General features: G+C 65.4%; 1 protein-coding gene across 1 annotated transcript; it reads right to left on the reverse strand.

The window, feature by feature from the left end:
- Positions 1-209: 209 nt before the first annotated feature.
- Positions 210-13,690, reverse strand: SMG5 (SMG5 nonsense mediated mRNA decay factor). Its single transcript, XM_038768865.1, has 22 exons — positions 13,562-13,690; positions 9,366-9,464; positions 8,060-8,183; positions 7,814-7,970; positions 7,610-7,699; positions 7,376-7,465; positions 7,214-7,292; positions 5,729-5,854; positions 5,333-5,401; positions 4,936-5,159; positions 4,701-4,835; positions 3,918-4,583; positions 3,612-3,787; positions 2,891-2,966; positions 2,481-2,656; positions 2,199-2,390; positions 1,978-2,037; positions 1,712-1,871; positions 1,529-1,619; positions 896-970; positions 658-796; positions 210-561 (listed from the first exon to the last, which is right to left on the reverse strand). Exons 1-22 carry the CDS (start codon positions 13,633-13,635, stop codon positions 478-480), a joined length of 3,162 nt encoding a protein of 1,053 aa, XP_038624793.1. The 5' UTR covers positions 13,636-13,690; the 3' UTR covers positions 210-477.

The following is a 13,690-nucleotide window of genomic DNA, read 5'->3' on the forward strand; positions in this document are numbered from 1 at the left end:
CATCCCACGGGGGGGTGTGAAGGGAAGAGGGGGCTAACACTGAACTGGGGACAGGGGCGGGTGAGGAGGAGGGAGAGCGGCCTGGTTCCGGCCGGGCCCCACGACGGGCCGTCCTCCCCCAGAAACCCCGCGGCCGGGCGTCCCTGGGGGGGCAAGGGGGATGGGGCGGGGGGCGGCGGGGGCCGGACCCGGGGGGCGCCGGCCCCCGCCGCAGGGTGAGGAAGGGGGTTCGGGGGAGGGGGCGCCGCCGCCGGAGCCCCCCCGGGCACTCTCTGCCTGTGTGTCCGACACCTTGAGGGAGCTGGGGGCCCCCCGGGCCCTCCCACGGCCCTGTCCACCCCGGCGGGGGCCCTTTGGAGCGCGTGCGGGTCTGCAGGGGAGGCCCCCCCGGGACCCCCGCCGCCGCCGCCGCCGCTGCCGGCCGGGGAGGGGGCAGAGAAGAGAGATCGTCGAGTCAAACCCGGCCCCGCCCTGCCTTCAGCCCATCTCTTTCCACTGCTTGTAGAAATCCACGATATTCCGCACGTCCACGCAGGCGTGGGCGGCCGCCTGCAGGGCCGCCTGGGGGGAGGAGACGGGGGGCGGTCGGCCGGGCGGGCGGACCCCCCGCCCCCCGCCCCCCGTCCCCCCACGCCGGGCACGGGCAACGAGACCGACCTGCACGGGGCCGGAGGTGGCGCCGGGGTCGGCCAGGGGGAGGCCGGTCAGCACGGTCACCATGCCGGAGGGGTCGTCTTCTCCGGCCCCCTGGGGCACGGTCAGCTGCTTGCAGCTGTCCAAGATCTTGTACAGGGTCCTGGGGGTGGACGGCGGTCGACCGGCTGCCCCAACCCCTCCTCCACAGTGGGCCCGCCTCCCCACGGCCCCACACCCCGGGTCCGACGCGGGGCCCTACCAGGCGTCAGTGTCCAGACGCTTCAACTTGTGTCTCTCGAAGCTCTTCCCGGCCTCCTTCTGACAGCGGATGTACCTGCGGGGAGGAGGAGGAAGAGCCGAGGCTGGCGGGCCGGACCGGCCCCCGGGGACGCCCGGCCTCCTCTGTCCCTCGTCATCATCAATCGTACTTATTGAGCGCTTACTGTGTGCAGAGCACTGGACTAAGCGCTTGGGAAGTACAAACTGGAAACATAGAGAGACAGTCCCTACCCAAAAGGGGGCTCACAGTCTAGAAGACCCTCCTGGGGGTGAAGGCTGGAGGGGCGGGATCCCAACGGCATCTCTGTGGGCTGCCCCTCCCTGAGCTCCGGATAACGAGGGTGGGTCGGCACGTGGAAATTTCCTCCTTCGCATCCCACCTCGCGGCCACCAAACCCGGGGGTCCGCCCGCCCTGTTCCTCCCCCTCTCTGCAGCCTCGGCCGCGGGCCTCCAGCCGGGCCGACCCACCAGGCAACCCCTCCGGGCACGCTCCCGCCCGGCCCGAAAGGTCGGTTTACGCCTCCGGTCAACTGGGCCCAGTCGGCTAGAACGGTCGCCCGTCAAGCCCCCCTCTCCTCCCCTCGGGGAGGGTCCCGCGGTCCTTCCGCTCACCTGTTCCCTTTCTTGAACTCGGCCTCCAGGAAGCGGATGGCGTCCCGGGCCCCGGGCAGCTCCTTCTTCAGGAAATCCAGGCCGTCGATCACTGTGCCGCGGGGGACGGGGGGGGGTCAGGGGACCCGAGCGGCAGGCCAGGCCGCGGGTCGCGCCCCCCGCCCCGGCCCGCCCCGGCCGTACCTGCCCGGGGGATGATGACGATGAACCTGCCGCTGGTGGCCAGCTGTCGGAGGAGCGGGAGGTGCTGGCACAGGGCCTGGGTATCGGGCACCAGGTAGGGCGACATGGCCGCCTGGGCCCGGGGCTGCTGCAGGCTGCCTTCCAGCTGGGACACCTCCAACTGCGGGGACGGCCCGAGTTGGCGCGGCCGACGGACGGGGGGAGGCGGGGGGCGCGGGGACGCGGAGGGGGCGAGGGGGGCCGGGGCGGGGGGCGTCACCACCCACCTGCAGCCGGAGCTGCGCCATGTCCCGCATCAGACGGTTGCGTCGCGCCTCCTCCTGGGCCTGTGGGGCCGGGTCAGGTTTGGAATCGGGGGACGCTCGGGGACCCGATCCTCGATCCCGTCCCGCCTCCCCCTTCAAAGCGTGGCGGGGGCGCGGGGCACCGGGGGCAGGGAGGGTGGCGGCCCCCGGTCCCGCCCGCCCGCGCCGAGCGGCCCCCTCACCATGCGGAACTGGGCCTGGGCTTGCTGCAGCACGCCGTCCTGCTCGGCCCGGGCGGGCGGCGCGGGGGCCTCGGGCACGGCCCGGGCGGTGCTGATGAAGATGCCCACCTCCGAGTTGAACTGCAGGACGCTGCCTTGCAGGCGGGCGATGAAGTGGCCGAAGCTGCGGATGCAGCAGACGCGCACGGCCGACTGCGGGGAGCTGGCGTCAGCCGCGGGGCGGGGGGTGGGTCCTCCCCCCGGCCCCCCGCCCCCCGCCCCCCGGGCCGGGCCGGGCCGCACCTCCTCCACGGCGCTGAGCGGCGGCCAGGCCCGGTCGAAGCGGAAGCTGCGGTGGGCGGCACGCAGCGGGGCCAGGTTGCGCAGGGCCATGTCCTCGGGGAGCAGCGGGCAGGCCGGGGGGTCCGGCAGCTCCCAGCCCGACAGCAGGTCCTGCAGCTCGGGGCCCAGGGCCAGGCCTGCGGGCGGGACCCCCAGCCTGTGGCCCCACGGCCAGGTGACCCCCTCCCCCTCGGGGGCCCAGGAGCACAACGGCTACCGTGTGGCCCGGGGCCACGGGGCGGAATCCAGTCACCCCACGCCCGTCGGAGCCCCCTCGCTCCCCCGGCGTCCCACCGTCCGCAGACACGCACCCGCTCTCGGGGGGAGGGACGTTAACGCGGGAGGAGATGGGGCAGCCGGCCCCCACTTACCGGGTTCCTGGAGGTCGGTGGCCGAGGGCAGCAGGTTTAGCAGGACGGACAGACGGTTCCACAGGCTCTGGGAGCTCTGGAGGGACAGCGGGGAAGGGGCCGGAGCGGGGAAGTGACGGGTGGATAAAAGGAGTCAGGGGGCCGCGGACAATCCAGCTCCTCCGCCGCTAATCTCCTCACCGTACCTCGCTCTCGCCCGTCCCGCCATCGACCCCCGGCCCACGTCCTCCCCCGGGCCCGGAATGCCCCCAATCCCTCTGCCCATCTGCCAAGCTTCCTCCCTTCAAGGCCCTGCTGAGAGCTCACCTCCTCCAGGAGGCCTTCCCAGACTGAGCCCCTTCCTTCCTCTCTCCCTCTCCATCCCCCCATCTTACCTCCTTCCCTTCCCCACAGCACCTGTATATACGTATATATGCTTGTACATATTTATTACTCTATTTATTTTACTTGTACATAGCTATTCTATTTATTTTTTTTTGTTGTTAGTATGTTTGGTTTTGTTCTCTGTCTCCCCCTTTTAGACTGTGAGCCCACTGCTGGGTAGGGACCGTCTCTATACGTTGCCAATTTGTACTTCCCAAGCGCTTGGTACAGTGCTCTGCACATAGTAAGCGCTCAGTAAATACGATTGATGATGATGATGAATCCAGGGCCAGGACGACCCCACGGGCAGCCCCGGAGAGGAGCCCCGGCGCCGGGGGGCTGGGGAGGGGCCACGCACCTGGGCACACATGATGATGAGGTCCGTGTTGGTGCGGAGCCAGTCCAGGACCACCTTGACCGTGGGCAGCAGCCCCTCGGCCGCCAAGATCCACAGCTTCTCCTGGACGCTGCGCTCGGGCCGGCCCGAGCCCCCGCTGGACACGCTCCCCTCCGACTCCGTCCCCTCGTCGGACGCTGCGGGTGGGCGGGCAGGGCCGAGTCAGCCCCGGCCCCGGGGGTCCCGGCCCGCCGTCGCTCCCTCCCTCCGCCTCCCCGCCCGCCCCGCCGACCGCCGGGGCCCGGTCGGTCCCCGCCGGCCGCTCACCGGGCTCGGCCGGCGTCCCCGGCCCCCCGTTGAGGCAGGGCTGGCGGGCCGGGGGCCGGGGCGGGGGCCGGAGGACCACGTTGTTGAAGGTGGGGGCCAGCCGGAAGCAGCGGCGGTTCTGGAACAGCTGGGTGGACATGGCCTGGAGGCTGCTGGCCACGGCCTCGCTGGGGGCCGGCGGCCCGTTGGCCAGCTCGGGGGCCTGGGGACCCCCGCCGCCCTCCCTCGCCTCCTCCCCCTGCTCCCCCGGCTCCGGCTCCTCCTCCTCTTCGTCGTCGTCGTCCTCCTCCTCCTCCTCCTCCTCGTCCTCCTCCTCCTCCATGTCTTCCAGGTCGGAGCGGGACTCCTGGCTGTTCATGTCCGAGTCGCTGTCGGCGCCGAAGGCGGCCCCGGCCCCGTCGCCGCTGCGGCCGGAGCCGCTGCCCGAGTCGCCGCTGCCCCGGCCCGACTCCCCGCTGGCGTCCGACTCGAAGCCCTCGCTCAGGTCGCTCTGGTCCTCCCCGCGGGCCGGGGCCCGGCGGCGGCGCATGCAGGACAGGCGCGAGGTGAGGCGCGACGCCCGGCGGCCCTTGCGCGAGGCGGCCGGCTCGGGGTCCGGCGCCGGGGGCGGCCGCGGCGGCTCCTGCTCCGCGCCCTCCCCGGAAGGCTCCCGGGGCTCCGGCTCGTCTGCGGCGGGGACGGAAGGCGGGGCTTCAGCCCGGGGAGAACCGAGGGGGTCCCCGCTCCCCGCGCCGGGCCCCTGGGGGGGTGGGTCCGGGGGAGGGGTCCGGGGCGTCCCGCTACCTGTCCCGTCTCTCTGGAACACGGGCGCCGGCTCCCCCTCCTCCAGCTCCGCCTGCAGCCGGATGTTGACGTGGTTGATGAGGTGGGAGAAGAGGGCCAGGGTGAAGGCGATGGCCGCGCCGTACTGCTTGGAGCCTGTGGGCGGGGGGTAGGTCAAGGACCGGGGGCCGGCAGTGTGGCCGGGCAGGGAGGGGGGCTCCGGGTCCCCGGAGGGCGAGGGGGCCGGCCCGCTCACCCGCACGCTTCAGGCTGTGGACGCTCATGAGGCAGGTGACCACCATGTGGAAGACCAGGAGGTCCGGCAGGAAGGAGCCTCCGGCCCCCCCGTCGCGCTCCTCCTCCTCATCCTCCTCCTCGCCGGGGGGCCCCAGGCCCGGGGGCGCCGCCACGTAGAACAGGCACAGGTTGAAGTCCTCCAGGACCGCCTGGCACAGCCCCGTCAGCTCCGCCTCGGCGCAACTGTGCCGGTCGGGGGAGACGGGCGGCGGGGTGGGCGAGGGGGTCCCGGGGTGGGGTAGGGGCACCCGCTACAGCGGGAGCGCCGGACGGCGGGAAGGGCTGGGATGCCGGGGGCCGGGCGCTGCCCCCTCCCTCCCCGTCCCCTCCGAACCGGCCGGGGTCCCTGCCCTCACCTGCCCTTGGGCTGCAGCAGGCTCTGCAGGTACATGAAGCTCACCAGGAGACGCCTGATGTCTCTGCTCCTGCGGCCCAGCACCCCCGGCCCCGGGTCAGAGCTGGGGAGGTCGGCGGGGGTGGAGCCGGGGGTCTCGGGGTGCGGGGGGGGTTGGATCCGAGGGGAAGGAGGGGTTGGGGGGGATCTGCCGGAGCGCGGGGATGGGGCCTCCGAGGGGGAATCTCGGTGGGCTTGGAGCTGGGAGGGTAGGGGGTGGGACCCCGGGGGGAGAGGGGATGGACGTGTCCGGGTGGCCAAAGAAAGGTCTCTTCCAGGGTGTGAGGCGGCCAGGACCGGGGAAGGGCCGGCTCCGTGCCCCTCCCATCCCGCCCCGCCGGCCATCCCCCGACCTCACCGCTTCCTGCCGGGTGGCAGCCTGCGGGTCTCTCCCCGGTGCAGCTGCCGGTACGTCCGGGCGGCCTTGTCGAACAGCCGCTGCAGGTTTCCGGCCGCCCCCTCGAAGGACACGTCCGACTGGATGCTGAGGGGAGGGCGGCGGGGGTCACGGCCCGTTCCCACGGGGCCGCTCCCCGGGGTCCGGGCTGCTCGGAAGACCAGGAGGTCTCCCTCTCACCCTTGCCATTTCTCCCGCTACCTTCCCTCAAATGATCCGGGCTCGCGTTTCCGTAAGGAAGCGGTCCAACCGGCCCGGTCCCCGACTCTCCCGCTGTGGAACCTCATCCCCCCCCCCCACCCTTTTTTTTAATGGCATTTATGAAGCGCTTACTACGTGTAAAGCATCTGTTCTAAGCGCTGGGGAGGTTACAAGGTGATCAGGTTGTCCCCACTTGGGGCTCACAGTCTCCATCCCCATTTTCCAGATGAGGGAACCGGGGCACAGAGAAGTTAGGTGACATGCCCAAAGTCACACAGCGGACAAGTGGCGGAGCCGGGGTTTGAACCCATGACGTCTGACTCCAAAGCCCGGGTTCTTCAGCGCTCAGAACAGTGCTTTGCACATTGTAAGTGCTTAATAAATGCCGTCATTATTATTATTATTTCCACTAAGAATGGGCCCCCGACTCTCCGCGTAGGCTAAGCCTCTGGCATTCGCGCCCGGAGCCGTCCCCCCAACTCTGCCGCTTCTGGGCACCGCCAACGCCCCTCAGTCCGTGTCTTTACACCCTATAGCTTCCCCCTGGCCGACGTTAGCTTCAGGGGTATTTCTACTAACGTCTGCCTCCCGCTTTAGACTGTAAGTTTGCTGTGGGCGGGGAACGTGTCCGTTTGTTGTTGTGCCGTACTCTCCCGCAGTAAGTGCTCAATAAATATCACCGACTGACTCCCCGAGAGCGGTCACGGCGACGGTCGTCCTCTCCCCAGTGCTCAGTACAGTGCTCTGCACCGAAGAGGAAGGGGCGTAGCTAGGGAGGGGGGAATCCCTCCGGGAAATGGGTGGGCGGGCCCCGGCGTTGGTCCTGTTGGTGAGCCCAGCGAGGGCGGAGGGGAGGGCCCATCATCACCATCAATCGTATTTACTGAGCGCTTACTATGTGCAGAGCACTGTACTAAGCGCTTGGGAAGTACAAATTGGCAACATCTAGAGACAGTCCCTACCCAACAGTGGGCTCACAGTCTAAAAGGGGGAGACAGAGAACAAAACCAAACATACTAACAAAATAAAATAAATAGAATAGATAGGTACAAATAAAATAAATAAATAAATAAATAGAGTGAAAAATATGTACAAACATATATACATATATACAGGTGCTGTGGGGAAGGGAAGGAGGTAAGATGGGGGGGATGGAGGGGTGAGGGGGTCAGGCCGGGCGTCCCTCTCGCCCCTTCCCCTCTCCCGGCGGGGGGTAGCGGGCCGGACGGGGGTCCCCCTACTCACCACCGCAGGTAGCAGTAGGTGGCCTCCACGTTGTAGTACTTGCTGCCAGCCAGGGTGCCCAGCTGGTTGAAGGGCATGCCTGGGCGGGGGGCGAAGGGGGAGCAACCAGTCACGGCCTGTGGGCCCTCCGGGGGCCCGCCCCGGGGGTCCCCGCCCACGTACCAATCTGGGGGGCCACGGACAGGGCCTGATAGTAAAACCGCTCGGCCAGCCGCTCCGTGTCCAGGCCGGTCAACTCGTTCTGGTAGCGGGCTGGGGGCGAGAAGGGGAAGGGGCGCTGCCGCGGCCCTGCCTCTCGCCCTCAGCCCGCGGAGGCCCCCGACTCGGGGGCCGGGGAGGGGTCGCACGGGGAAAGGGGTCCCGCGTGTGAAGGAGGGGAGGGGATGGGGTCCTCACCCAAGTCCCCCAAGTAGACGAGGCAGCGGTGGCAGGCCATCTGGGCCCAATCCATCTCCTTGGCTGAGGCGGACACCGGCTTCCTGAGCCCTGCGGGGACGCGAGCCGGGGCGGCCTGCGCTGAGGGAGGCGTCCGGCCCCAGCGGGAGACGGCCCCCCGCCCCCCGCCCCCGGCCCTCCCCCGACCGGGGGCGGCGCACGGACCGGCCAAGGGGTCGGTGACGTGGGTCCAGTCGATGCAGCGCTGCAGCTCCAGCTGGTAGTGGGACTGGACGTAGAGCAGCAGATGCTGGTAGAAGCCGATGCCGGCGACCAGGTGGGTACGGTAAGCGCACTCCAGCGCGCTGCGGCTGTGGATGTGCTGCGGGGAGGGGAGGGGGGCGAGTCAGCCGCGGCCGGCCGGCCGGGCACCCGGCGCGCCTTTCGGCCCCTCCCGCCCCGCCCGGGCACCTTCTTGTTGGTCTTGATGAGCTGGACGACCTCGTAGTAAACCTTCCGCCACAGCAGCTCCTCCGCCTTGCGCCCATAATCCACAGGGTGGAGGAACATGAGTTTGACGCACAGCTCCCGGAGCCTGGGGGCGGGGCGGGGGGACAAGGCGCTCAGGCCCCTCCCGCCCTCCCCGGGGACCACCCGAGTCGGTGGTCTTAGTGCCCTGCACATAGTAAGCGCTCAATAAATACGACTGATGATGATGGTCTTCAATCTTCAATTACTTGGGTATGAATCAATCAATCCGTCGTATTTACCGAGCGCTTACGCAGAGCACCGTACTGAGCGCTTGGGAAGTACCAGTTGGCGACACAGAGGGACGGTCCCTACCCAACGGTGGGCTCGCCGTCTAAAAGGTACGCAGATTCCATATTATGAGGCTGAGTTTTTACAGATGAGACGCGAGGTCAGGGAACGGCTACCAAAAAAAAGCTCTTCCCTCAAACTTACGGACTCCTTCGGGGACAAGGACGAAATACCGTGGAATAATCTGGGTGCTTAGTTCAAGAGCCAGTGCGTGTTTTGTTTTGTCGTCTGTCCCCCTCTTCTACCATCATCATCAATCGTATTTATCGAGCGCTTACTGTGTGCAGAGCACCGGACTAAGCGCTTGGGAAGTACAAATTGGCAACATATAGAGACGGTCCCTACCCAACAGGGTACATCATCGTCAATCGTATTTATTGAGCGCTTACTATGTGCAGAGCACTGTACTAAGCGCTTGGGAGGTACAAATTGGCAACATGTTATTTGTACATATCTATTTTATTTTGTCAGTATGTTTGGTTTTGTTCTCTGTCTCCCCCTTTTAGACTGTGAGCCCACTGGTGGGTAGGGCCTGTCTCTAGATGTTGCCAATTTGTACTTCCCAAGCGCTCAGTCCAGTGCTCTGCACAGAGTAAGCGCTCAATACATACGATTGATGATGATGATGATGGAGAGCACCGTACTAAGCGCTTGGGAAGTACAAATCGGCAACGTATAGAAACGGTCCCTACCCAACAGTGGGCTTACAGTCTTAAAAGGGGGAGACGGAGAACAAAACCAAACATACAAGCCCGCTGGTGGGTAGGGACCGTCTCTCTATGTTGCCGACTTGTACTTTCCAAGCGCTTAGTACAGTGCTCTGCACACAGTAAGCGCTTAATAAATACGATTAAATGAACGAATGAGTGTCTGCCGGCCCCTCCAGAGCAAGGACCGGGCCTCCTCCTCCTCCCTTGGCTATGGGGCAGGTCCGGGTCGCCAGGCCGGCCGGACTCACTTGTTCCTGAGGCTGATGTTCTCGGGCTTGAACACCTCCTGATAAGCCGTTTTGCTGCCGAGAATCAAGTCCAGCCGATGCACCGCCTCCACCACGGCCCTGCCGGGAGGACGGACGGAGGGGTGTTCAGAAAGACGGCGCCCAAACAGGACCCGCGCTCAGTTGGCCGACGGCCACGTCGTGGGTGAGCGGGGCCGGGGGACGCTAAGCCCGCAGCGGGAAGGGGTGAGGCTAGAATTCATTAATAACGGCATTTTATTAAGCGCTTACTATGTGCAAGGCACTGTCTTAAGCGCTGGGGGTATACAAGGTGATTACGGGGAAGCAGCGTGGCTCAGTGGAAAGAGCCCGGGCTTTGGAGCCGGAGGTCGTGGGTGCGCGGGGCCGGGGGATGCTAAGCCCGCAGCGGGAAGGAGTGAGGCTAGAATTCATTAATAATGGCATTTTATTAAGCGCTTACTATGTGCAAGGCACCGTCCTAAGCGCTGGGGGTATACAAGGTGATTATGGGGAAGCAGCGTGGCTCAGTGGAAAGAGCCCGGGCTTTGGAGTCGGAGGTCGTGGGTGCGCGGGGCCGGGGGACGCCAAGCCCGCAGCGGGAAGGAGTGAGGCTAGAATTCATTAATAATGGCATTTTATTAAGCGCTTACTATGTGCAAGGCACTGTCCTAAGCGCTGGGGGTATACAACGTGATTACGGGGAAGCAGCGTGGCTCAGTGGAAAGAGCCCGGGCTTTGGAGTCGGAGGTCGTGGGTTCAAATCCCGGCTCTGCCCCTTGTCGGCTGTGCGACTTTGGGCACGTCACTTCTCTAGGCCTCAGTTCCCTCATCTGTAAAATGGGGATGAAGACCGTGAGCCCCACGTGGGACAGCCTGATTACCTTGTATCGACCCCAGCGCTTAGAACAGTGCTTTGCACATAGTAAGCGCTTAACAAATACCAACATTATTATTATTATTATTATTATCAGGTTGTCCCACGGGCGCTCACGGTCTTCACCCCCATTTTCCAGATGAGGTCACCGAGGCCCGGAGCAGTGAAGTGACTTGCCCAGAGTCACCCAGCCGACAAGTGGCGGGGTCAGGATTCAAACCCACGACCTCCGACTCCAAAGCCCGTGCCCTTTCCGCGGAGCCGCGCTGCTTCTCTAGAAGGCAGAGGCCGGGCAGGGGGCATCAGGGCGGGGACGTTGACCTCCTCCAACTCTGACGGTTGACGTCGCCATTTTAAGAGGAGGAAACTGAGGCACCGAGAGGCTAAACGGCTTGTCCGAGGCCCCCGGGCAGGCGAGGCTGGAGTGAGAGCCCGGTTATCCCGACTCCCAGCCCACGCTGCTTCCTCTTAGAGGCCCTTCCTCTAATTAATTAAGAAAGCTAGACGGTGGGCACCTTGCGGACGGGGCCCAGGTCCACGTGGCTCTCTGGAAAGAGCCCGGGCTTGGGAGTCAGGGGTCGTGAGTTCAAATCCGGCTCTGCCAACTGTCAGCTGTGTGACTTTGGGCAAGTCACTTAACTTCTCTGGGCCTCAGTTCCCTCATCTGCAAAATGGGGATTAAGACTGTGAGCCCTCCGTGGGACAACCTGATCACCTTGTAATAATGATGGTATTTGTTAAGCGCTTACTATGTGCAAAGCACCGTCCTAAGCGCTGGGGAGGATACAAGGTGATCAGGTTGTCCCACGGGGGGCTCACAGTCTTCATCCCCATTCTCCAGATGAGGTAACAGGCACAGAGAAGTGAAGCGACTTGCCCAAAGTCACACAGCTGACAAGTGGCAGAGCTGGGATTTGAACAAATGACCCCTGACTCCAAAGCCCGGGCTCTTTCCACTGAGCCACGCTGCTTCTCTAACTTAACTTCTCTGGGCCTCAGTTCCCTCATCTGTAAAGTGGGGATGAAGACTGTGAGCCCTCCGTGGGACAACCTGATCACCTTGTAACCTCCCCAGCGCTTGGAACAGTGCTTTGCACACAGTAAGCGCTTAATAAATGCCATTATTATTATTATTATTATTATTCCGACGAGTCGGTACAGTGGTGGGCGCACAGTCAGTGCTCAGAGCCATGGATTGTTTGAGTGCTTCCCACTTAGGGGCAAGAAGGGGTCCTGATTTTGGGGGGTTTCAAGGGTCAAGAGGTCGCCTCAGCATGGCCTGGGTCAAGAGCGTGCAATTGGGAGTCGGGGGACACGGGTTCTCATCGTGGCCCGCCACTTGTCTGCCGCGTGACCCTGGCCAATTCACTTCACTTCTCCGGGCCTCAGTTCCCTCACCTGTAAAATGGGGACTGAGCCCCTGAGCCCCACGGGGAGCAACCTGATCACCTTGTATCTGCCCCAGTGCTGGGCACATAGTAAGTGCTTAACAAAAAGCAACAGCAGCGGGGCTCGGTGAAAACGGCCCGGGCTTGGCAGTCAGAGGTTGTGGGTTTTAATCCCGGCCCCGCCACTTGTCCACTATGTGACAAGTCACTTCACTTCTACGTGCCTCGGTCACCTCATCTGTAAAGTGGGGATTAAGACTGTGAGCCCCACAGGGGACAACCTGATTACCTTGTATCCCCCCCCCCCACAGTGCTTAGAACAGTGCTTGGCACAGAGTAAGCGCTTAACAAACGCCATTATTCTCTGTGCCTCAGTTCCCTTTCCCATTGGCCCCGCCCATCGCACGAGGCCACGCCCCTCTCGACGGCCACACCCTCCCGTTGGCCACGCCCCTCCAGATGACCACGCCCTCCCATTGGTCCGTCCCTTCTAGCCGACCTTGCCCCTCACATTGGCCCCGCCCCTCGTACGTGGCCCCTTCCCATTGGCCCCGCCCCTCGCACGTGCTCACCCCCCTCGACGACCACGCCCTCCCATTGGCCCGCCCCTTCGCGCTGGCCACGCCCCTCCAGATTCATTCATTCATTCCATCGCATTTATGGAGCGCTTACTGTGTGCGCAGAGCACTGTACTAAGCGCTTGGGAAGTCCAAGTTGGCAACATATAGAGACGGTCCCTACCCAACAGTGGGCTCTGACCTCGCCCCTCGCATTTCGGCACGTGGCCCGCCCCCTCCCGATGACCACGCCCTCCCATTGGCCCGTCCCTTGGCGCTGGCTCCGCCCCTCGATGGTCCCGCCGTCGACCCCCGGCCCACGTCATCCCCCGGGTCCTGGAATGCCCCCAATCCCTCTGCCCATCTGCCAAGCTAGCTCTCTTCCTCCCATCAAGGCCCTACTGAGAGCTCACCTCCTCCAGGAGGCCTTCCCACACTGAGCCCCTTCCTTCCTCTCCCCCTCGTCCCCCCCTCCATCCCCCCCATCTTACCTCCTTCCCTTCCCCACAGCACCTGTATATATGTATATATGCTTGTACATATTTATTACTCTATTTAACTTGTACATATCTATTCTATTTATTTTATTTTGTGAGTATGTTTGGTTTTGTTCTGTCTCCCCCTTTTAGACTGTGAGCCCGCTGTTGGGTAGGGACTGTATATGTTGCCAACTTGGGCTTCCCAAGCGCTTAGTCCAGTGCTCTGCACACAGTAAGAGCTCAATAAATACGATTGACTGGATCCGCCCCTTCGCGCTGGCCCCGCCCCACCGGCGACCACGCCCACCCACCGGGCCGCTCCTTCGCGCTGGCCCCGCCCCCCCGATGACCCCCGCCCCCATTGGTCCGTCCCTTCGCGCTGGCCCCGCCCCTCCAATCGGACCCGCCCCTTCGCACTGGCCCCGCCCCTCCCGACGGCCCCGCCCTCCCATTGGTCCGTCCCTTCGCGCCGGCCCCGCCCCTCCCATCGGCCCGCTCCTTCGCGCTGGCCCCGCCCCCCTCCCGACGACCACGCCCTCCCACTGGACCGTCCCTTCGCACTGGCCCCGCCCCTTTCATTGGCCCCACCCCTCCCGATGCCCACGTCCTCCCACCGGCCCGCTCCTTCGCGCTGGCCCCGCCCCCTCCAGACGACCCCGCCCTTCCATTGGTCCGTCCCTTCGCGCTGGCCCCGCCCCTCCCCTCGGATCCGCCCCTTCGCGCAGGCCCCGCCCCCTCCCGACGACCCCGCCCTCCCATTGGTCCGTCCCTTCGCGCCGGCCCCGCCCTCCCACTGGCCCCGCCCTCCCATTGGTCCGTCCCTCCGCGCCGGCCCCGCCCCCTCCCTCGTGCACGCTCTTCCTCCCCCCTCCCCCCGCCCCCCCCCCCCTCCGCTCACCGGTAGAGCCGCTTGGTGTGCAGGACTTTGGCCTCGGGCTCGCTGGTGTCGGCGGGGGCGGGTCCCTGGCTCATGGTGTCCGGGGCCCGCGGGTCGCTCCGCTCACAGGCCCCTGCCGCCCGCCGCCAT

Source organism: Tachyglossus aculeatus, chromosome Y4 (assembly GCF_015852505.1).
Source record: "Tachyglossus aculeatus isolate mTacAcu1 chromosome Y4, mTacAcu1.pri, whole genome shotgun sequence".
NCBI lineage: Eukaryota > Metazoa > Chordata > Mammalia > Monotremata > Tachyglossidae > Tachyglossus > Tachyglossus aculeatus.

Coding starts and splice junctions, on each gene's coding strand:
- SMG5 (XM_038768865.1), bottom strand. CDS start 13,635: ATGAGCCAGGGACCCGCCCCCGCCGACACCAGCGAGCCCGAGGCCAAA. Junction 7,971..8,059: donor TCATCAAGACCAACAAGAAG/GTGCCCGGGCGG, acceptor CCCTCCCCGCAG/CACATCCACAGCCGCAGCGC. Junction 7,293..7,375: donor GTCCGTGGCCCCCCAGATTG/GTACGTGGGCGG, acceptor CCCCCCGCCCAG/GCATGCCCTTCAACCAGCTG.